A 22,090-nucleotide genomic window follows, 5' to 3' on the forward strand; every position below is an offset into this window, starting at 1 on the left:
GTGTGTGTATGTGTGTGCGTGTGTGCGTGTGTGTGTGTGTGTGTGTGTGTGTGTGTGTGTGTGTGTGTGTGTGTGTGTGTGCGTGTGTGCGCGTGTGTGTGTGTGTGTGCGTGTGTGTGTGCAGAAGATAGAGAATGAGTGACTTGAGTGGGATCTGCATATACATGTGCAGTTTGAGTGTGTGCAGAGCGCTGTGCGGCTCAGATGTGTGTAGGTGGGCTGTGTGGGAGCACTGGGAGACTGAAGACGCTCAAGTCTGTTTCTCATAAAGTGGCCAAGATTGCCTGGGTATATGATATGAAGCATTACTTTTGTTGTTCTTTTGTAATTTAAACAGCCTTCACTCATCCAGTGTGGTTGCTGTCTATAACAATGCACTTGTTAATAAGATAACTACATTTTATAAATGAATGCATCCAGCTCTGCAACTGTGTACAATCTAATTATTTGAATGGCCCCTTAAATAGCTATCATTATGAGTAAAAACCCAATGAATGCTTATGGTAATTGGCAGTTGTGAAATTAGAATTGAACAAATTTATGATTGAATTATTCATGAGATTTCAAGAAAAAGAGAGCCACACGGGAGAGCAGACATCGTTTAAGCCGGATGGAAACTGCTCTATCCAATTAGCCTTGTTTACGGTATGTTGCGGTGACAAATGAAATTTGAGTAAACAGCTTTGTCCGCTGATATGTACAAAAAATGTGAATTTGACCTTGAAAACATCGAGATTGAGGTGACATATGACTTAAAGATAGTATTGGAAAGGAAAAATGTAACCTGTGCTTGTGAAGTTTAAAAAAGACATTTCATTGTATATGGTAGATTTATTAGTGTAATGAGATGACTCTACAGAAATTTCATCAAGGTACCATTCAATTAGATTAAAAGCATGGCGGCTCTACATTTTGATAGTTAATGTCACTCACCTGATACGTCAAACAGCTAATCTACTTACACAACAATGGAGCTTATTGAAGCAATGTCTCATAACATAAAGCTGTACCTAATACACCTAGGAAAAAAATGTAGTCACTTTTCTGGAAGATCAGATTTTTTAGAAAATGCTAAAAAAAAAACTAGAAAAAGAAAATTTAATTTAATGTGATGTAAAAAAAAGAATTGAGATGCAATGTGAATTAAGTGACATCAAATAAATAGATCATAAATAGTTACTTCTCTTTAGATGTTTTAATCGTTTTTGTAAGCAAGTCAAATAGGTCAATAATAGTCAAGATACAAGCATAGCATAAACAAAGCAAAAGATTCAATCATTTAAGCCACTACATTTTCTAAAGCTGCTGCATACAAAGTCTATACACAGATGGTATGAACTGATCCATCCGATATAAGCCCTGTTTAGCATTTAGAGGACATTCATTTTCACATTCACAGATCATCAATCTAAAAACTAGCACACTACCAGAAGTTTCACAAGTACATGCAGTGAGTTGCACATTCTGGGTCAAAGACATCCGTACTGATGATACTGCTGGAGAAGCAGAGAATGAGTGTTAAAGTTCACAAAATTCACATATCACACCCTAAAAACTGTGGGTTCTTTTTCTACTGCTAATTTGTTTTGAAAAATAAAATGACTCCTGGGGTAAAAAGATGTGCCTGAAAGCCAGCCCAGCCAGCGTACGCCAGCCATCTCTCGCTTCCTCTCTTCCTCTTCATCCAGGTCAGGACAGGGGGCGTCACTGCTCTGGCACAGATGTGTCGTCTCTTTCTACTGCCCCCGATCCTCCTGTCTCTAAAAACAGAAACAGGCAAGGCCTAGTTAAACGCTGCAGAGCCTGGAAAAAAACAGCTTTTATCTACGCTCTGTTATTAAGGTTAAAGGCTCTAATGCATAACAACAGACTGTAAGGTGACTTGTGGGTGGATATATTATAAAAGCACAATTGAAGGAAACTTTATACTGAGTTGACTTTAGGGGGTTTTTCAAACGGTGTTAACATTTCTACCATGCAAAATGTATTTGTAGAAGTTTTGAGTAATTTCAATGCTGACAACTTGGCTGACATAATCAAAGAGCTCAAAACCAGAGTTCTGTTGGGAAAAGGGGGTCTTCCCCAATGGGAGGCAATGCATGGTTTCAGTCTGACAGGTCCATTAATTCTGCTTGGCCCAATGAATCATATACTGTACCTAGAGCACCTGGCGCTATAAATACATCTCTAACTGGGTTAGGGATTATCATTGACTAGAATCTCTTGTGTCAGCCACGTCCTCAAAGAAAACGCTTCTTTGTCTCATAGGAAAAAGGGGACATTTTTAGGGCTGGGAGTCTAAAACGTTGTCTTACTTCTCATAAGATCTGATAAACATGTTACTTGAGCGGATATCTGAATTAAATGTGTTCTGAATGAAATGTTACTCTGATGATGATGATTTTTCTGTAAACATTGTCCTTTTAAAGCTTAAATCGTATCTAAGTGCAATCTTTGCTGGTAACATTAAGCACACTGGCGTGGACAGCAAAAAAAAAAACATCACTCGTCCATGTATAACATGCTAACTAGGAACACGTGTTTACCTTTGTGAGGATGTTATTTTTCATGTGAACCGAACTCTGACAGACATCCGTTCAATGTGGTGATTCAACAGCTCACCTTCAGGCCGTTTCATTTATAACCCTCTTTAACAGAATCTTTAATTGAGAGATTCCATCATCTATTGCTGGTGACTCTATGGGTAATTAAATGAGTCACTCAGTTATGTATGTCATTAATCACAGTTGGGCTAACCCATAAGGGGCTTAATCATTTATAGCTTTTAAATGGTTGCTTCTCCTAGAGTGAATAATAGTTAATCAGTTATGTGTTTGGCATAAATACTCAACCAAAAACATTTACATTATCAAGTTGTGTTTGCTTATCTATTTTATGCATAATATTTGAACTCTAAGTCCATGGTCAAACAAGCAACTCATGCTCTTTCGCTTACCTTTCTTCACTTACTTTAGCTCCTGATGGGAGCTTCTGTTACCATCCTTACAGTCACTAGCCATAATGCCCTCTTTAATGGCATTATGTGTCCTACTCTTACCCCATGGTTCTACACCACTGACCTGTGTCCCCCTGGCTGCAGTTCAGCACATCCCCAGTGCTGCTCACCTCCTCCCCTTCCACTTTGTCCTCCGGCTTCATCTTCTTACGGGTCATGTGCCCACGGAAGCCGGCCTGGATCTTGGCAGCAGCCCTGTTGGCCTCGGGGTCATCCAGGGGGATGTCCATGATGTCCTCCTCCTCCTGGGGCCGGCTGCAATCCTCCTGCAGAGAGGAACAGAAAGAAGTAGGCTATCACAGAAGGGGGGCATATTACATTTTCTTATAAACATGTTGTTTTTTTACTAGAATATCGGTGGAAGAATCTAACACTCAACAGATTGCAATACCATGTTTTGTTAAAGTATACGCCACGATGCTATCTTTTAGACAACAAGATAAGTGCGCTTGTTGCCGAGTGGCTCATCCTTTTTACATTACTTTGACAGGGCTCTCAGGAGGTCGCTAAACAATTTTCCCTTCCATTTTTCTTACCCCTTCTCCGCTTGTGATATAAAACACTGATACACCTATTTTGTATTTTTTGTACATATGCCAGCACAAAAAAACTGGCTTATGTACTCCCAAACTGAGAAACAGTTCATGTTTATAAAAGAATTGATCATCAAGAAACAATGTTAGTGTAAAAGTTTGCATCCCGTGTGATGATTGATTTATAACTAATTGTTCTAATTTCAAATAGATCACAGGTATGGTTTTAAAAACGTTTTAGTCTAGAGAAAAAAAAAACACTTGTTTTCTGCAACATGGGCGGAAAAGGAACAACCCAACTAATAATGCAGCTGTCAACCCCAGCAGCTTATTCAGTGACTTGAAGTACAGCATCCACTGTCCCAAAGGAAACATGGGGTAGGCGGAAAATAAATTCTGGCTTGTCATAGCGTGTCAGTAGAACAGCGCTAAGGCTGTCAACAAGTTATGTAAACAACAATTCAAAATTTGTAGAGAACACATACTGTATATGCTACACCCCTTGCTTTGAGGAATAGAAACAGATTGACATTTCAGACAAAGACAGCCCAATAAACAAGCCCACTGCCTTCGTAAAGCAATGCATCATGTCTCCAGTGAAACCCCTCCAGTGTAGGAGTGTGACCACCCACCTGTTCAGCCAGCATTCATTAGCCTCTCTGTCTGACTGCTCACTGAGCAGCCAGAATACAGTTGTTGTTTTTTTGCTGTGGTGATGCACTGAATTTTGCTACATACACACCTTGTCAGGTTTTTTTTTTTTGCCTCTTTAGATCTGACTCAAATTGATTTTAAATATCCTGATGCAAATCTTATATTATCCAACTACAAAAACAAAATATTATGTGGTCAATTTTCTATAAAGAAATGTATTGTATGTGTCACAATTAATAAAATGGATAACATAATATACTGCTTTTAATTTATCAATATATTTTACTCTAGTTGAAGAAACAAAAAACATACATGGCAGTATTCAGTTAAGAACAGCCAAACACTTCTACCACTACCAACTGTGAACAGCTGTATTACCCACATAACCAAACCGAACAGTGGTTACAAATGAAAAAAATATGATCTACTAAAAAGTTAATGTGAAGCTTCTACTTACATTGTGACAGTCCATGTCTGACTCTCAGAGACGACTTCAGTCTTCAGGTGAGCTGACCTAATATGACTTATATGCCTTGATTTCAATGACCAAGCAAAGCTCTTTTTAAATGAGTCTCCGGTATAATACAGATGCCTCACTGGCTGTTAGAAACAATCACTGTATGTTCAGTAACACCAGCTCAAGCACAGTGAGAGAGAGACATACAGTCAGAGAGAGGGAAGAGAGAAAGAGGGAGGAAAGGAGGGAGGGAAAGAGAGACCTCCTACAAACATGACAGCATGTGTTCCATCTTTTAGTCCCATTAAGGCTACTGACCTACTGTGTTCACATTATGGAGCACAGCCTAAAGACTTAGAAAGAACAGTAAATGATACAGTTGGACTATTTCAATGATTTAAAGTTAAACCATTTTATAAAAAGTTTAAATGAAGAGCCTTTACAGCCTGGATATGAAGGAGGAAACGGCAACATAACTACCACATAAACTGAGCATCATACAATTTCCCAAGTTGCATTGTTACAATAATAAACTCCACAAATAAAAACAGATGACCAACTTAGAAATACTATGTAAAAGCCAGATGGCTATTAAACAATAATCGCTGACTTTCAAATCCTACTAATAGCATGAAACTAAAACCGTGTAAGCATCTTGGACTGTTTTGCACTAGGAGGTGTTATAAATTTATTAGAGGCAGAGTGAGCTAACAACCCTCTCCATCCCTCTGATCCCAGCTGGTATTGCCGCCCACACTCCTCTGCCAGCCTCAGAGACAAGACGGAGAGGGAGAGGAACAGAAAACATCCATTTATCTGAATTATATCCCTGACATTAACGCTCTCCTGCTGGTTTTGTAACCATTCGAACAATATGTTAGGTTCTCCTCACGCCTCATTTTACAAAGCTGTCTTGCTTTATCGATTTATTCACTGTTAATTTGAAAGAACAATCACCAAGGTGTGATTATATTCACTGTGATAAATCATGGTTGTTAGTCTACTCTTATTCATTAATGTATCTAACACAGTATTTATTCTCCTAAGAGGAAAACAGTATAGGAATATCAATGTTGGCACTTGTAAACAGTGATTTAAATGCATTCAAATTAAAGTAAGAGGACTAAATATGCATCTGAGATGAGGTTACTGTATATAATGTACAGTTTTGTGGTAGATTAAGCTGGAATAACTTCTGCCAGTAAACAGGATTATACAGATAGTATTGCTCTGTGTAGAATAACAGAAACTGCTGTTTTTACTGTTTAATCAAAGACTGCTATTAAAAGTAGATTACTGATACAGATGGTGCCTAGCAACTATCAGCATCACCATCTCCTATTAATTCCATGACGAAACTAAGAGAGTGCAGGATGGTGAGGGGTTACCATGGTAACACTCTTAGTAGACCTTCCTACACTCCCCTTGCTGTGCGTTTGGAGCCTTGTTGTTCCAGACAAATCAGACAGGGCCAACAACTGGGACAGCAGTAAAAAAATATTAAAGGCCTTAATTCACAAGACAAATTGTCCAGTCGCTCTTTAATGATGACAGATCACTGAATCAAGATTCAATCTGTGGGAGCTGTGGTAGCTCCAAAGAGTAGATTGGATCTGGCACTTACAAAGCCACATTACAGTTTTATGAGCATGCGATGCGGCAAAGCAGTGGCCCAGAACAGCTTCTCTTAAACACACGCAAATAGACAAAGACACAGATTTTTGGCAAAAATCAAAGCTACTCTTTCTGCATAATTCAGATAACGTGATTTTCATTGTGACCCTTGAGATTCAATTTAAAGTTTGTTAGAGCAACCACCATCTCGAAAATGAACTATTTTGGGGATATGTTCAATCACACAACCCTGGAGAGTCCAAGGGGGAAAAAATGAAGGCCACTGTGGATTAGACCCGTCCTTGAAGTGTTTATTTATATATAGGCTACCTGAGACAGGAATGGGAGCAGAGTAGACTAAAGACACCTCAATTTGAAACTTTGCGAACATTTATCCAAGTGGAGGAAATGCTAATGGCACTTTTATATTGAAATCATACAAGCTATGGGGATAAAAGGTAAAATATCAGGGCGGTTTTCTCATTGTGAAAAACTTCTCATGCACAAAAATATGTTGCATCACTGATGTATATATTCTGCATTAAGAAGAAGATTTACCTTGTCACTGCTCTTGCCTTCACGATCTGTGGAGTCCTTTTCAGAAGCAAGAGGCTCTTCCTCTTCTGCAGCTGGCTGATCTGCACTTGGAGTGGGGCTGATGCCGCCATCTTCACATAATGTGTCACTCCTCTCTTGCATTTCAGAGTCAACTTCTCCTTCTAATTGTCCCACATCATCTGGACCTTTCTCTGTTGATGTGACCTCTGTTTCTCCCACGGTGTCCTGTAGCTGTGAGTCTACATGTGTTCTCCGACTCTCCTCGTTCTCCTCTGGTAGATTTGTACTTGCCTCTAAAGTTTCCCCTTGGCCTCTGTTGCAGCAGTGGATATATTTTCCAGTGTGACTTGTGATGACTGATTTTTTGCTCCACCAGCATTTGTTTCTTGAATCTCCACGTCTCTATTACCTTCTGTAAGTGTGTCCTCTTTATTGCCTTCCAACCGTGTCTGTTGTCTCATCCTCAGCATTGTTTGACTTTTCATCTTTTTCCCAACCCTCATTCTGGTGAAATTCATTTCTATTTATCTCTCCTTCTTTGTTATTACCTTCATTTTTATGATCCATTTCATCCTCTGAGTTCGCTTCATCGATGGTGGGCTGATGTGATGAGCCGATGGTTTTAACACCTTCGCGATTACCATCAATATCACTGTTATTTAAATGAGAATCATTTGTGTCTAAATTCTTGTTCATTATATCAGATTTCTTGTGGTCTCTTTCCATTTCCTCCCCTTCAGACTTCACTTCCTTTTCAACTCCCATCATTGCAGGTTCATCGTGGTCTTGTTTGTGAGATATATTTGACTCTGTTTCCACTGCAGTTTTGCACTCTTCCTCCTGTTGCATTTCTAAAAACCTAGTCTGTAAGACATCAACTGAGCTGTCTTCTTCTGGCTGTTTCTCCTCAACCTCTTTAATCTGCTGACCCTTGGGAACATCTTCAAAGTTAATCTCAACCAAAGAATCCTCATTTGGCATATCATTACATACTAAATCTGCCTCTATATGAGTTAATCTTTCATGTATTACGTCAGAAAAAGACTCAGATGAAGAAGCCTCCTCTTCTGTTTTTTCTACCTGATCCTCCTCTTCTTGCTGATTGTGTTCTGGGGTTTCAGATTGAGACAATACTGATTGTACAGTCTTCTCCTCAGGTTGGGATTTTGAGCTGTCCTCATCATTTTCAGCATTGGCTCCTTCCATTGATCTCTCTGTTCCTCCAAGCTCTGTAGCACAAACATCCACATCAGCCAACCCAGGATATGAAAGTACTTCTACTGCTTCTTCTCCGTCATTATTTTCATCTCCTTCTGAGTCTACAATCTCCATATCTACAAATGAAGTCTTTGGTTCATCATCTCCACATTCGTTTTCCAGTTTTAACTCCTGAGCACACCCGTCTACATTTGAAATGGCTTTCAATGATAACAAGTCGGTGGGCTCTAACTCAGACCGAGCATTATCTTGGTCTGCCACAGTGAAGCTATCTTTTCCATTAGCTGCCCTGTCAACTTGATCAAATGTAGTTATTGTTTGGTCTCTCTCCTCCTCTGTACCACTCAGATCATCCGGCTGTAGGTCTGCAGCTGGGAGCATGTTGACTGATTCCTCCTCTGAAAGTCCTTCTTCTATTGAAACAACGTGTTTCTCTGTAATACCCTGTTTTTCTTCATATTCTTCCATGCTTTCACTTAAATCAACCTCTTCAGAGAGAGTAGGATGTGTTGTGGAAACATTAGAGTCTTCTGTATGGTTTGATTCATCTTCAGTTTGGGACTCATATGATTTTTCTCTAAAATGTAACAATCAAAACGAAAGACTAAAGGTGAATAATGGGAAACTTGGATGTAATTTAATGCAAATATGAAATAAGTGATGCTACTTCAAAACAAAGTCATAATGCCTTATTGACTCTCTTCCTTCCTGCTGGTGGCCGCTTATCTTTCAGTCCTGACCTTTCTTTTCACCCGTGACACTTGAAACCTGTAAGAACTTTATACACTGAGCTGACATTTCTTGCCGGTTCAATTAATTCTCAAGAAATTGTCATAAACTACTCTATTTTCATAAACAAATCCAAACACATTTCCCTAATTGCAGTATTGATTGATTTAATTCTACTTCCAAACCAACCATATGTAGAACAAATCGTCAAACAAAAACTCAACATATAACAATTAAAAATGAAAAATATATTATTATGTTCTTTCCACTATCACTTTCTATTGTTTCCCTCATGTCCATCCTCTGCCTCTGTTCTTGATCCTCCTGCCAGTTTATTGCATATAAGGATAGACTCACTTGGAAATGGTCATCTTTGCTGAAGGCTCTTTTTCGGGGCTAGGCTGTTGGGAAAAAAACAAAAGCGAAACAAAGATGTCACGATGAATAAAATGAGACATATTGATGAACACAGGAAATATTTAAAGATATGGTATATAGCAGTGACTTTGATTTAGTACCTTAGAAGCCCTGAATGCATGGTTGTTGTAGAATCTATCTTCCAGTTTAGCAGCCCACTCAGCAGGGTCGATGCCACTTTCTACAAGCAAAAATATTATCAATTATTTCTTTTTTGTTCATTCATTAATTGTATGTTCATTTGATACGGAAACATACAATATTCATAGAAAACGGCATAACAGTTATTTAATGCACTTTATCTCAACATTTATAGTCACTGCTTATGTGAGCTTGCAATATTTTATAGTTTCATTTGTTTCATGTCTTGTATATTTTGCATTGTTTGAGGAACCTGTAACCAAAGTGTTTTTTAGTACAGAACTACGCTTTGTACATTAAACCCTTTGAGTCTTTAATCTAATGTTTGACTATATATTTGGATTTTAAAAGAACACAATATTACAAAGCTAAACTATGAGGCTTTTTTTGTGGATTACAGTAGTAGGCTACCAATTGTAAAGTTGCAGTTACCGTCTCTTTGTTTGAGAAGAGCATCAAAGTAGTGTGCAGCATATTTAGGGATGTCTTCCGGCTGATCTCGCAGGACTTCTCTGGCCAGCCCCTCCAAGATGGTGCCGAATCCTCGCGGGACCCGCAGGTGAGTGTTGGAGAAAGGTACTGACATGTTTTAGGATTCAGAGGGTAAAATAACTCCTCTATCAGCTCGGGAAGACTTATAAGGAAATTGAAAGTTGTTCTCAGTAACTCGTCTTTCTTCCAGATGCTCAGCGTAGAAGACAATGGAAGCTAGCTAACACTTGCAAACTTTCCCCAACATATAAGCTAACGTTCAAAGTAATCTAAATATAGTGCTAGATATTCGTTACCATATCGTCACTCTCACACCACCTGTGTTCCCAAATGTCAAAGCATTAGTCAAAAGCAACACCTGTTACCTGAAATGACATGGACTACGTATCCACCTTTACTTACGAATGGTTTGGCTAAAAACAGTAGCTACGGGTGTGTTTTGTTGATAATTGTTTCTAGGCAACTGTTGTTACTACGGACACTGACGAGGCTCAAATGACCAAAACACAGACACCGCACCGCCACACACGCACGCACATTCTCGTTAAAGTGAAGGCACAAAGTGCATTTGATTGAATAGCTTTATTGGATATAATGCCTTTTTTTTTTTACAGACATTTAAAACATTAAAAACGAAATAATAAGAACACGTTGAGAAGTATTGCAGATAAAGCCTATTAGACATATTTAAAAAATGTTCTTCTCCCTCTCTCCTTTCTGCAGAAGCCACCTCAGTCAGGCATATGTGATGACTGCATATTCAGAGTTGGTACTCATCTTGCGGCTGACCTCCCTTGACTGAGGGACATGCAGTCTGTCAGCTGAACGGGAGGCCTGCAGGTGAGACCTTGGTTCATCTCCCCACCACTGTAGATAAAGCAGAGACATGGATGTAGCATGTTGTTGAGAATAGCAAACCTTCCCTAGTAAGCTCTAACCATATCATCCATACAGAAGGATACAACTGGTTGTATTATGTGGTGTATGCAAAAGTGAAACATTTAGTCAATGCCTCTCTACTTGCAAGATACACTTTAGAAGTGTTAGATTGTGATCAAGTAGATGAAGAGAGATAAATGAGCATCAGTTTTTTTTGGCAACCCCATAGAGATTGATGCCTACCACGCACAATAAATCCTTATTTTCCCTAAGAATGTACCCGTCTATATAGCATAGCCAGTAACTGCTCATATATTTAAGGTGAGTATCTGTATTCATTGTGCGTCCTTGTAGAAACAAACAGCAATAAAATATAAAAGATAACCATCAGACCAGCATTTATAGACTTTAGATTCATGTACGTGATCTACCGGTGCAGAGTTGGACTTGCTGATAAAACAGAGGAGAATAAGCTGTCTTATAAATGTAGTTTTCATTAAGATATAAAATGACAAGCATGCTGACTGTGAAGTCTCATTCCTCACCTCTTTTTGATCACCAGGGGTTAAATAGCCGACCTGAGTGAGTTCTGGTGTACTGATACCTCGTACAGCGATCGTTATGTCAGCATACGGAACCTCTGTGTCGCTTTCATTATCTTGGTCAAGGAATAACACAATATATCTATCAGTCAGTTTTGTAATGCAGATATTGATAGTGTCACATAGAAAACATGAGTGGTGCTAATAATGATTCAGAAATCCTCTTACCTGGTGTAGGAATCCTTAAAGTCACTCTCTCACTTTGTTTTGACAATGTCGCTGTGAAATGTGACAGGTATGAATGGTAAGACTGCATTCGGACGTTAAAATCTTTGTATTTCATTTAAAAGGCTTTAAAAGGTTACCCTTCACTGGCGAAGGGACAGCGTGAAGAGGTAGTGCTGAGCTTTAACAGAAACAAATAAAAAATAAACATCAGGAATTGAGCAATATCATATATAGATTTGTTCTTATATTTTTCTATTTATTTATTCAAACACAATCCAAATAGTCATTCTAAAATGTTACTCACCCTGACATGGACCTACCAGGCTCCCCTAGAATGTGTGACATTATTAACACAATAATAAAGAGATTAAATGTTTTTTTTCTTATTTAACTTTTTATAAAAAATGTATGTTGATAGTTTAATCATTTTCAGTCACCTTTATCATGCCAGCACTCTCTGTTCCGGTTCAGACACAGGAAAACGGCCAAAGCTGCAAGCACCATGGCCACAGCAACGGTAACTGTGGCTAAAACCTTAATTCCAGTAAATTCCCCCGGCAAACCTTGAAGAATAATTGAATTGTCTTGGAAAAAATGAGCAAATTTTGGTTTTAAGTTTAACATACAAATGTAATTAATTCTATAAAATACAGAATTTCAATCAATAAACGGCCATCTAAAGTGCCTTCTTACCTCCACTTGACTCATTTTGCTCAGCAGGAATAGAAGCTATGAGATGTAGAAAAATGGTATATATAATTAAAGAGCTGTATAAGAATATTGTAAAAACATTTAAGAATACATTTTATGAAAAAATAAAATAACCCTCACCATTTTTAGTTGCAGTCTTTGGGATAACACTTGTTTGAGCTAAAGAAAAAAAATAAACGGTTACAAAAGCAGTCTTCTTTCTTGTGGTAAATTGTGGTTTTCTTTTAAAATTACTCAACAACAAGATATATCTTGTGTTTTCATAAAATGTTTAATAAAATAACCTTTATGTTGCAGAACAACCCCGAGCACTGGTTTTTGTGGTACTTGAGGGTCATCTGTATGTTGTGTGTAGCAAATGAACTCCTCATTGTGATCTTTAGTAGACATATTTGACAGATGAAGGGATGTTGTGCAACTGCTTTTGCTGGTATTTCCAAGACATGGGGAATAGCCTCCGGATTTTAATGTATTTACTTTACTCCAACAGCCACGAACAAATCCAATAGAGCAATTGTAAGTGCAGTTTAATGTTAGAGACTCCCTGAACGTTACATTCAAGATTTTCCAAGTTGACGTCACATTAACACAGCTTGTAAAATCTGCAGAAAGAAGACATTTGATTACTGTTACAGACAACAAAAACATTATAATAACATTATATTACTACCGTACTAGCAACCCGTCTTTATTTTGTTGCATTTAACACACATACAAGTGTAGTCGAATAACATAGAGTAGGCCTATGAATACTTTACCTTGTGTCGCCACAAAAAAGAGCAAAGCGAAGTTGACTGAGATCGTCATGTTGTTCTTATTCCTGCTGCCTCAAAACATGCAATCAAATATCTTGTGTGCCCGTAGTTTGGAAAATGCTTGCGTCTACGGAAACTGCTGAAATAACCACACATGTTTTCCAACCCTTGGTTAAGGTTACAGGAAGTGGTAAACAGCTGAATTCAGAGCTGAATAAAATGTTCTATTTGCTGCACCTGACTTCCTGCAAAGGAAACAAAATAATATTCTCTACATATTGATACACAAATGATTAACTATTAGCATTTTAAATAACAACATTTTTCTAATGTATTCATATTACAAAGCATAACATTTGCACCTGGTTTAAAAAAACATGTAAGTATTGTTTGCAGATATGTGCAGATGCACCCTTGCAGCTCCCTCACAAAGGATGTGCCTGGCATTCATTTCCTTTTAAATTAAATAATTGATTTTCATACTCTCACACAGCGAAGACAAAAGGGGGTCTTGTTGGGTAAAGCTTTCATTGTTGCGTGTAGATCCATCTGATTTGTCATGTCTGTTTCATATTTTCTTCTCATTAAAACCTTTAAATAAATTACTGAAGTAACATCAATAATTGAAGTGTTCCCCTAACAGAAACATATCTAGGTTAGCGTTTGCACATACTCATACATTATGAAATGGGAAGATACAGTTACAGAACATCATTGCACACCATTATCAGCCAGAGCAACCACATGGGACTCATATTTCGTGCTCTTGTTTCACTTTCAGTGACTCAGGGCCTCTCACTTTCATGCCTTTAAACAATCAGTCCTGTAGGCTCAGACAAAACAGACTTGAATGAAAATACACAGAAAATGAACCAGTGTGGACTTCATTAGGGATACAGTGATGATGTGTTCATGGAAAGTTATGCAACTGTTTTGTTTTTCAGCTTCATGGATTTTTCTGGAACTGACACAATCTGGACTCGCCTCAGGTAAGAGCAATGACTGTTTAAAGTAGTTATTTTGTTGACAGCCAAACATATTGACAAAGACACATTTTTTCATCCTTTCTGACATTAATTTATGTATGCAAGAATCATCTGAAGGGAGTGCAGACCTCCCCTTCGGTGAAGCGACAGACACAGATAGATGTCCTGAGGGAAAATACTTCTCCCACAAGCTCTGTTTGGAATGTCCCTCTGGTCATTTGTAAGTTATAAACCATCTTTGATATTAATGGTATAATCTTAGTATGTACACTATGAAAATAATACGTAAATAATTGATAAGAGCTCAATATGAAGACACATTATCTCTGTCATATGTCAGAATGTGAAATAAGATTTTAACAAACGTGTTCATCAAATTAATACTAATAACTCTTTTGATAATAAAGATGTATAAATGAGTATGTTTATTTTGTATAGTTGTCCTGGCAATGTATCTGCACCTCATAGATGTCCAGCAGGAACATTCAACCTCTACACGGAGAAAAGTGGTATCAGTGACTGTAAGGTGAGAGACAGCTCTGGGTAACAAACCCATCATCATCATCATCCAAACTTTTTTTCTGCCATGCGATCCTTTGCAAGCCATTGGTATTGCATATTTCATTTTATAGTCTTTTAACAGTGACGCAGACTCATAGACCTTTTTCCCAACAAACATTTTGACTTGTCGTATCATGAAAAGCTAAAGTACATCTAATAAGTTAATGATGATCTGCAACGCAGTTTATTCTAATTAAGCTACACATCTTTCCCCTCTTCTTGTACGTTCATACCTCATATACCTTAACTATTGTACTTACTTTCTTCATTTCTGTATGTTTGCAGCCTTGTTTTCCAGGTCTAATCAGTTCAGTGGACAGAGTGGACTGTAGGCTGTGTCCTGCAGGTTTCTCATGTGATCCATTCAATGGGACACTTTATTTATGCCCCCCGGGACAACATTCTCCTGAGGGGGTCCTACAGTGTCTGACATGCCCTGTAGATTCTGTCTGCACATCTGGATTTCCTAGTAGGGTAACTAATAAAGCAGATAATAACAAGTTCTCGTCCAAAAATGTGTGTATGTCATATAAATAGTTGGTATATAGTTTGCCCAGAAATTTGAATTAATTGAAGTTGTCTGGTTTTTTTCCTTCCTTCCTATTAATTTTCTGTATGTGCCTTGCAGTGTTGGCCTGGCAAGGAGCCGAATGCAGATCACACTGTGTGTAATGACTGTCCCCCGGGCCTTTATTCCACTATATGCACTATCCAGTGCATTCAGTGTCCAGCAGGTAGTACATTAATATATTAACATTCTCTAATCTGCTTTCAATAAAGTGTTTATATAAATCTTATCTTCTGACCTCTACATAGGAAGTTACTGTCCAGATAGTGGGATGACACAGCCGCTCCCCTGTCCTCCTTCTTGGTCTTCCACACCCGGGCAGACTCAATGCCGTAGCTGTAATGATACTTCTTTGTTGTGTGGGGGAGCTGTGGCCCCCCGCTGGAGCCAGCCAGTCCACAGGTCCAGTCAAACGGTCAGCTGTCGACCAGGAACATACAAAGACCAGAGAGAAGAGTTAGCATGTGTGATCTGTCCAGTAGGTTAGTGGTTATCGGCGCACACTGATATCTGTGTTTCACCTCTTTCTTGAAGACGCCTTGTAGGTATTTATACATGTTTTTCATTCAAGGACATTATTGTGTGGGAGGTGTATCTTTACCCTGTCCTGCAGGGACTTATGGCCCTAATGAAGGTCTGCAGAGGCTGCGAGACTGCACAATCTGTCCTGCAGGTAGAGATGTGAATAATGGTGGCAAACCTTGTAAATTGTTATACCTGTAAGCTTTCATGTGCAGAGACTATATTATATATTATGAGCAAAAATATAAGTATTGGTTTGTCTACCCATACACTGATATGATAAGATAACGATCCAGTTAAAACAAATAAACCTTCTCTATGAATACTTATCTCTAGGGTTTTACTGTCTGGAAGGCAGTTCACGGAGACCCACCTCCCAGTTCCTCTGCACACAAGGATATTACTGTGAGGAGGGCACCGTCACCCCTAATGGGTCACCTTGCCCTGCTGGTACAGCGGGAGAACAAATGGGTCAGACAAGTAGGGCAGCCTGCAAGAGATGTAGGGAAGGACGCTTCTGTCCTGCAGGTAAGTCTTAACACTATACGATTTCAAGCGGGCAACAAGCACTGAAGTAGTAAAAGAAAAGTGTCCCTGTTTGTGTGTCTGTGTATGTGTGTCCGGTGTGTGTCGCAGGCTCATCAGGTCCTGGCTTGCCGTGTGCTCGGGGGAGATACTGTCCTGCTGGCACCTTGGAAGAAGTGATTTGTCCTCGAGGCACCTTTACCCCTCATCAAGGAGCCATAAGTACATTTATATTATGTATTATTACTGGTCTATGCTCTATTATACTATACTATGTCTTTAATAATCTTGTCAGTACATTTTCATATTCACAGTAATTGGTTATTTCTTTTGGGCTTAAGGCTTGCAATTTATTTGTAAGTTAATTATTTTATGGGAACTGCCCTACAGTTTATCAGCAGCTCGGCTTGAACTTATGTGCTGCCATAGATGTCTATCATAGCAAACTCAGTGATTACATAAAGATATATAAGTGTTGTTTAGTCCCCATGATGTACTGGAATATATAGATGAGAAATTTCAACAGATGGATGCCAAGGGGGCAAAGAGAAAGCATCTTTATATAGCATGAAAAAAACAAAAACAACTGTCTGACCAGCTGGAGCTGTGAGACCATCAAAGGGAATGAACAGTCTAAATAATACATTCAAAAGAATCTTACTGACATCCTAATAAAGTAGGCATCTTGTAACTATTCCCTTCAGGTGTGAAGGACTGTCTCAAATGCCCTGCGGGTTTTTACTGTCCTAAGGGGAGAAGCGACCCTGTGCCCTGTCCACCAGGCTCCTTTAACCCCTTAGAGGGTCAGGATGAGTTGGCTGATTGCAGGGAGTGCTATGCAGGGAAGGCCTGCACACAGGTAGCCCTGAAAGCCCCAGATGTGGTCTGCATGCAAGGGTACGATTACATTTTGATGCAGCATGTCTATTAGGAGTAAAACAGTGTCTTTATAATATATCGTTTTTTGTTATATTGTTTTGCAATTGTTACCCTATTAATTAACTGACTTTGCCTTAATGTTTAAAGATTTGTGTGTCCCCCTGGTTCTTCTCAACCCAACGCACCAACCAATGCCTGCCCACCAGGGACACTGAGCAATCGCTCTGACCTCACTGATCGCTCACAGTGTCAGCAGTGTCCGGCTCGATATGCCTGTCTTCGAGGTGCCATTTATTTTTCACACATAATACATGTTCAGTTGGCTTTTAGACGTACTGTTTAATATGTTTGTATTTGTAGTTTCAGAAGTTATGTTTTAGTTTCCTCTCCCAGTTAGAGCTGGGTGAAACAGTGATATAGCATATTTTGTGAAATCGGTCAACATGTACATATAGTTTCGATGTGTCCATTTTACATAGCAATATTTGATTGAGTAAGTGCAGTTTGTTTTGAGTTTCCAAATGTTTCCATATTAATGCCTTATTGTTTTACACTTTATCAGGTACTGGTGGTATCCACAGACCACCACTCTTCTGCTTTGCAGGACACTATTGTCCCTCTGGAACTATGTTCCCCACCCAGCACAAGTGTCCTGTGGGAACATGGAGTGTTCATGGTGGCCTGGAAGCTGAAAGTGAGTGCCTGCCATGCCCACAGGGCTGGTATTGTTTGGCTGGATCCTCATCTCCGTCAGGTCGATGCAGCTCTGGACACTACTGCCCTGACGGTACACATGGTTATGGCCTAAAATAGTATAGGTGGTATATAAATACATTAATACATGTGTTCACTGCTGTAGTTCAAAAAGTTATCTAATAAAAGTTTAAGACATTATATGAAAATCTAGGCTGTTATTATGAGTCATTCATGCTGATATAAGTATTTTGATGATGCATCACCAGGGACTGCATACGGCACCCAGTTTCCTTGCCCTGCGGGGACCTACAGCATCCACATTGGCAACCGATATAGAGAAGATTGCCTGATATGTCCTGAAGGCTCTTTCTGTCAAAAAGGCACCTCCAAACCTTCACCCTGCCCACTGTAAGCAGTCATTGTGTATTCTATATCAAATGTGAGCATGATTATGAAGTAATAATAATAATAATAATAATACATAACATTTTTATAGCACCTTTCAAGGACCCCAAGGCCGCTTTATATGGTGGGAAAAAGTAGATGATGATATGGAAATAATAAGCTGTAAAGGGTCAACTCAATGATTAATCTGGTGTGATAAGTAAGTACGGTAATTAAATGATCAACTTTGTCCTGATGTTTTCCAGATCCACATTTCGCCATCTGAAAGGAGGTCGGAGGCAGGAGGACTGCTCTGCTTGCCCTGCTGGCTATTTTTGTCCCCACTCAGCCACTGTCAACCCCAGAGTGTGTGGAGCTGGAAGCTACTCTGTAAGGCCCCATCCATAATACAATTCACTGTGACCGGCCAACTGTCAGAACCAGCGGAAACCAAAGCTGCTGTATTAGTCTCGTCTTTCCTTCAGCCAGTCTGATTGTCCTATTTTTAGATTAGCATTTTTCGCCCACAGTGATCGTATTACGTTACTCACCATGTATGTACATCTGTAAATGTCAGCAAGAGGATTAGTCAAAGTTACATTTCGTTATAGTTCATCTTTTGCTTTACATTTTTAAGAAGTATAGGTGTGTTATTCCATCATATTGCAAGTTCTATCCTCCTTCCCTTGTGTTTTCAGTCTTTATTTTGTGCTGTCCCTCCCCCATACTAGCTGATATCTTTAACTGCAACTCTCTGAATCTTCCTTAACGTTCTTTTGTGTGTAGGATGAGGGCTCTGTGGAGTGTTCTCCGTGCCTGCAGGGCCACTACTGCAGTGATGAGACTACCAGTGAGGAAGCCATGTTAAGCATCATGGTGTGCCCCCCAGGCTTTCTCTGCTCTCAGGGTTTAGCCCGAGACCCCCAGCGCTCAGCCACACTTTGTCCTCGAGGGTTCTTCTGTCCAGGGGGAGGCATTGTGAGTCAAAGAATGAGGCATACAGAGAAGGCCCTATTTTACAACGTATTAATCGTTGAACTACTTGCAAATGTGAATTCCCTCACAGGATCCCAACCCCATTCCTTGCACCAATGGTACCTATGGTGAGTTTCCTGGTCTGCAGGATGCTAGCGAATGTGATCAGTGTCCGGAGGGGAAGTACTGTTATTCCCAGGAGCCGCAGGAGCAGCCTATTACAAGGCCTGTAAGATTCCAAATATACAATATTTAATGTGAACACGTTAATTCTTGTCATAGAGATCATACATGACTAATAAATAAATGTTGATTGCATAAAGTCATACTTTAAGATGATTATTGTACACCAAAAGAAACTACACAAATATTTCGTATGCTGTATTTTTCAGACAGGCATTTGTCCTGATGGGCACTATTGCCCAAGAGGGACTGGCTACCCCCTCACCTACCCCTGTCAGGCTGGACAATATAGGAACAACACTCTTGGTCACAGTGGAGCGGCATGTGTTTTATGTCCATCCAGGCATTACTGCGACAGACCGGGAACTCAAATCCCTGCAGTCTGCCCTCAGGTCAATCCAGCATTTTGAAAAACTGCTTTGCCGCATTCAGAAATAAACCCTGGCTTGGCACTGTGCATGTGAAACTAACTCTTTTTCTCTTTCTGCCACTCTGTAACAGGGCTTTCACTGTCCGGAGGGCACTTATGCTCCCGAACCTTGCCCTGAAGGAACCTACAGCTCACGCCCAGCTCTCAGTAATGGGTCTGAGTGCTCCTCTTGTGGCGGAGGACAGTATTGCTCCAGTGTGGGACTCTCAGAGCCCTCCGGAAACTGTAAAGAGCGCTTCTACTGTAGAGAGGGAGCCAAATCTGCAGTATGAAACACTTATTTCAATCATTTATTGAATAGAATGTGCTAGTCTCTGCTTTACTCTTGTTTTTATAAATTAAAAGTCTGTGTCTCATGTCTTATAATACCATTTAGAGTTGATACTCAGTTAGGTGATAACACTCAGGTTATGAAACATAATGTTATTATGTGTTACATTTATTACTTTACCACTATTTTTAGGAATGAACTTTACACTGTATTCCAGACTCCTGCGGATGGGCCGACAGGAGGATTGTGCCCAGCAGGAAGTTACTGTCCTCCTGCTTCGTCCTCTCCACTGCCCTGTCCACCCGGCACCTTCAGCAACAATACCGGTCTCAGCAGACCTGAAGAGTGTGTCAGCTGTCCGCCAGGGTAATGTTACTCACACTTAATTACGGGACATCCTCAAACTGGAATTGATCAGCTCCTTTATTCAAGAGAACAATGTCAAATTGAATACTCTGTGGTTTTTCTGTCTATTTTGTGTCAGTTTCTATTGTTTAGGTTCCAACAACACCTCCCCTTCAGGTCAATGTTTTCCTGGTTTCTACTGTACTGGTGGCTCAGCGTCCCCTGTTCAGAGTGAAGCAGAGGAAGGTTATTATACCTTGGAGAGGGCAGCGAGGCAACAGCCATGTCCTCTTGGCACTTATCAGCCGGTAGGAAATAATCCATACAGAATACCAAGTGCTTTTCTACAGAAAGTGTAGCCTACAGTCAAATCAAGATAATGAGATAAAGCCATATTCAAGGTGATTCCCTTGTCTATAAATCCTTCACAGCGTCGAGGTGCACAGTCATGTGTAGAGTGTCAGGGAGGCAGACTGTGTAACCAGGCAGCCTTGTCCCACCCACCACTGTGTCCCACAGGACACTTCTGTCCCCGGGGTATTCTGCTGCTCAACCCTGTCCTCCAGTCAGTACTTTAAATGAGTGTCTACTTTTGCACTAAAGCTTCATGAATTGGATTTAACCCTCATTCAAATTCAGATGTTGTAAAATTATACTATCTTTTATTCAGGGCTCTTACTCTGACCGGCCTGGTGGTGATGCTGTGCACCACTGTCGGCCGTGCGAGGCTGGATGGTTCTGCAGCCGAGCCGGACTTTCTGAGCCTCAGGGTCTCTGTGCCCGGGACACTACTGCACCTCTGGAGCCTACACTGCCTCTCCAGTAAGATGTAACATAAAATGACTTTGATAGCTTGGCTTCAAGCAGCTTATCCAAAAAAAGAATTGATGTTTTAGTAAAAAAAATATGGTATTCATACATAAATTATATAATTACATACATCTTTTTGATAAATGGTTTTAAACACTCCCAAAGTGTAGGTTTTATTTAGGACTTTATAACACTATGAGGATATATATAGGCAGCTTAGAGAATTCATACATTCACTTTCTACAGATAATGAAAGGAATTTAAATGACATCTATGTTTTGTGTCATATTACCAAATTGTTGTTTTAATTTGTGTTTTTTTCAATTCATAGATATGATTCATATGCAGCAAGAATCAATGCTATAAAGCTTTTCATATCTTTACCCTGTTGATCTTGTATAGAGTGAAGGAGCACTCGCATGGAAAACGGGGCGGCAATTAAAGAGGAGGAGATGTCTTTATGTTGAATATTTTTTCTTCCAAGTTAAAACTGTGTAGCTGACTTGCTGACAGCTATTTATTTCCCACTCACTTTGAGTGTTCGGGCTTAAGGGTTTTCTGTCATTCTAATATAATTAGGAATTTAGAAACATGTTTGAACTGGGCAAATAAATCCTGTTTTACAGCAGTGTGTTTGAGTGAGTTGCTAACAGTGTGTGGGAAATGACTGACAGCTTCCAACACAAACTTCTCACAGATTTAAGTTCTTACTATAGCTGAGAGCCAAAATGATCAAACTTTGTCATATTCTGATGATTACTCTGTATTCCTGCAGGTGGCTTTGGCGTCTGGAGGAGTTTGTTCTGCAGGCTACATCTGCCCACGAGGGACAGCTTACCCACAGCAGCACCCCTGCCCAGCAGGAACCTGGAGCAGCACTGTGGGTGCCCAAAACATGTCTTCCTGCTGGCCCTGCCCTCCAGGACTCTACTGCAACAATACAGGACTCAGCAAGCCCTCAGGACTTTGTGATAAAGGCACAGGAATACATTATCTGATTCAAAATATTGT

At 39.8% G+C, this 22,090-nt stretch overlaps 4 protein-coding genes and 1 long non-coding RNA gene across 11 annotated transcripts; 2 read left to right on the forward strand and 3 right to left on the reverse strand.

Annotated features, from left to right (window-relative positions):
• Window positions 1-1,180: 1,180 nt before the first annotated feature.
• LOC134880025 (neurogranin-like) lies at window positions 1,181-7,016 on the reverse strand. Of its 4 annotated transcripts, none has more exons than XM_063906691.1 (3): window positions 6,833-7,016; window positions 3,127-3,282; window positions 1,181-1,760 (listed from the first exon to the last, which is right to left on the reverse strand). In XM_063906691.1, exons 1-3 carry the CDS (start codon window positions 6,971-6,973, stop codon window positions 1,737-1,739), a joined length of 321 nt encoding a protein of 106 aa, XP_063762761.1. In that variant the 5' UTR covers window positions 6,974-7,016; the 3' UTR covers window positions 1,181-1,736. The 4 variants fall into 4 exon arrangements, with proteins under 4 accessions (XP_063762761.1, XP_063762760.1, XP_063762762.1 ...); XM_063906690.1 differs by having other exon boundaries at window positions 3,081-3,282; XM_063906692.1 differs by lacking the exon at window positions 6,833-7,016 and adding an exon at window positions 4,661-5,679 and having other exon boundaries at window positions 3,081-3,282.
• Window positions 7,017-7,261: 245 nt separating this feature from the next.
• Window positions 7,262-10,324, reverse strand: LOC134880022 (sperm surface protein Sp17-like). 3 transcript variants are annotated; one of them, XM_063906685.1, is made up of 4 exons: window positions 9,770-10,311; window positions 9,298-9,377; window positions 9,137-9,180; window positions 7,262-8,627 (listed from the first exon to the last, which is right to left on the reverse strand). In XM_063906685.1, the coding sequence occupies exons 1-4, from the start codon at window positions 9,921-9,923 to the stop codon at window positions 7,262-7,264; spliced, it is 1,644 nt and encodes a 547-aa protein (XP_063762755.1). In that variant the 5' UTR covers window positions 9,924-10,311. The 3 variants fall into 3 exon arrangements, with proteins under 3 accessions (XP_063762755.1, XP_063762757.1, XP_063762756.1); XM_063906687.1 differs by having other exon boundaries at window positions 7,793-8,061; window positions 9,770-10,322; XM_063906686.1 differs by lacking the exon at window positions 7,262-8,627 and adding an exon at window positions 8,651-8,818 and having other exon boundaries at window positions 9,770-10,324.
• Window positions 10,325-10,396: 72 nt separating this feature from the next.
• LOC134880023 (uncharacterized) lies at window positions 10,397-13,110 on the reverse strand. 2 transcript variants are annotated; one of them, XM_063906689.1, is made up of 10 exons: window positions 12,948-13,110; window positions 12,474-12,791; window positions 12,310-12,348; window positions 12,172-12,207; window positions 11,916-12,041; window positions 11,783-11,807; window positions 11,616-11,656; window positions 11,479-11,529; window positions 11,254-11,366; window positions 10,397-10,696 (listed from the first exon to the last, which is right to left on the reverse strand). In XM_063906689.1, exons 1-10 carry the CDS (start codon window positions 12,994-12,996, stop codon window positions 10,565-10,567), a joined length of 930 nt encoding a protein of 309 aa, XP_063762759.1. In that variant the 5' UTR covers window positions 12,997-13,110; the 3' UTR covers window positions 10,397-10,564. The 2 variants fall into 2 exon arrangements, with proteins under 2 accessions (XP_063762759.1, XP_063762758.1); XM_063906688.1 differs by having other exon boundaries at window positions 11,916-12,062; window positions 12,948-13,106.
• Window positions 13,111-13,488: 378 nt separating this feature from the next.
• LOC134880026 (uncharacterized) lies at window positions 13,489-14,952 on the forward strand. The gene is made up of 4 exons (XR_010167895.1): window positions 13,489-13,933; window positions 14,036-14,150; window positions 14,369-14,456; window positions 14,777-14,952. It is a non-coding gene; the product is annotated as an uncharacterized LOC134880026 (long non-coding RNA).
• A 460-nt stretch (window positions 14,953-15,412) lies between these two features.
• On the forward strand, window positions 15,413-22,051 carry LOC134880457 (multiple epidermal growth factor-like domains protein 6). The gene is made up of 17 exons (XM_063907400.1): window positions 15,413-15,541; window positions 15,631-15,732; window positions 15,918-16,109; window positions 16,218-16,328; window positions 16,811-17,003; window positions 17,133-17,269; window positions 17,548-17,772; window positions 17,948-18,089; window positions 18,332-18,455; window positions 18,852-19,043; window positions 19,132-19,269; window positions 19,725-19,919; window positions 20,142-20,290; window positions 20,409-20,577; window positions 20,701-20,834; window positions 20,940-21,091; window positions 21,855-22,051. The coding sequence occupies exons 3-17, from the start codon at window positions 16,049-16,051 to the stop codon at window positions 22,049-22,051; spliced, it is 2,319 nt and encodes a 772-aa protein (XP_063763470.1). The 5' UTR covers window positions 15,413-15,541; window positions 15,631-15,732; window positions 15,918-16,048.
• Window positions 22,052-22,090: the final 39 nt, after the last annotated feature.

The sequence above is a fragment of the Eleginops maclovinus genome, chromosome 18 (assembly GCF_036324505.1).
Source record: "Eleginops maclovinus isolate JMC-PN-2008 ecotype Puerto Natales chromosome 18, JC_Emac_rtc_rv5, whole genome shotgun sequence".
Taxonomy (NCBI): Eukaryota; Metazoa; Chordata; class Actinopteri; order Perciformes; family Eleginopidae; genus Eleginops; species Eleginops maclovinus.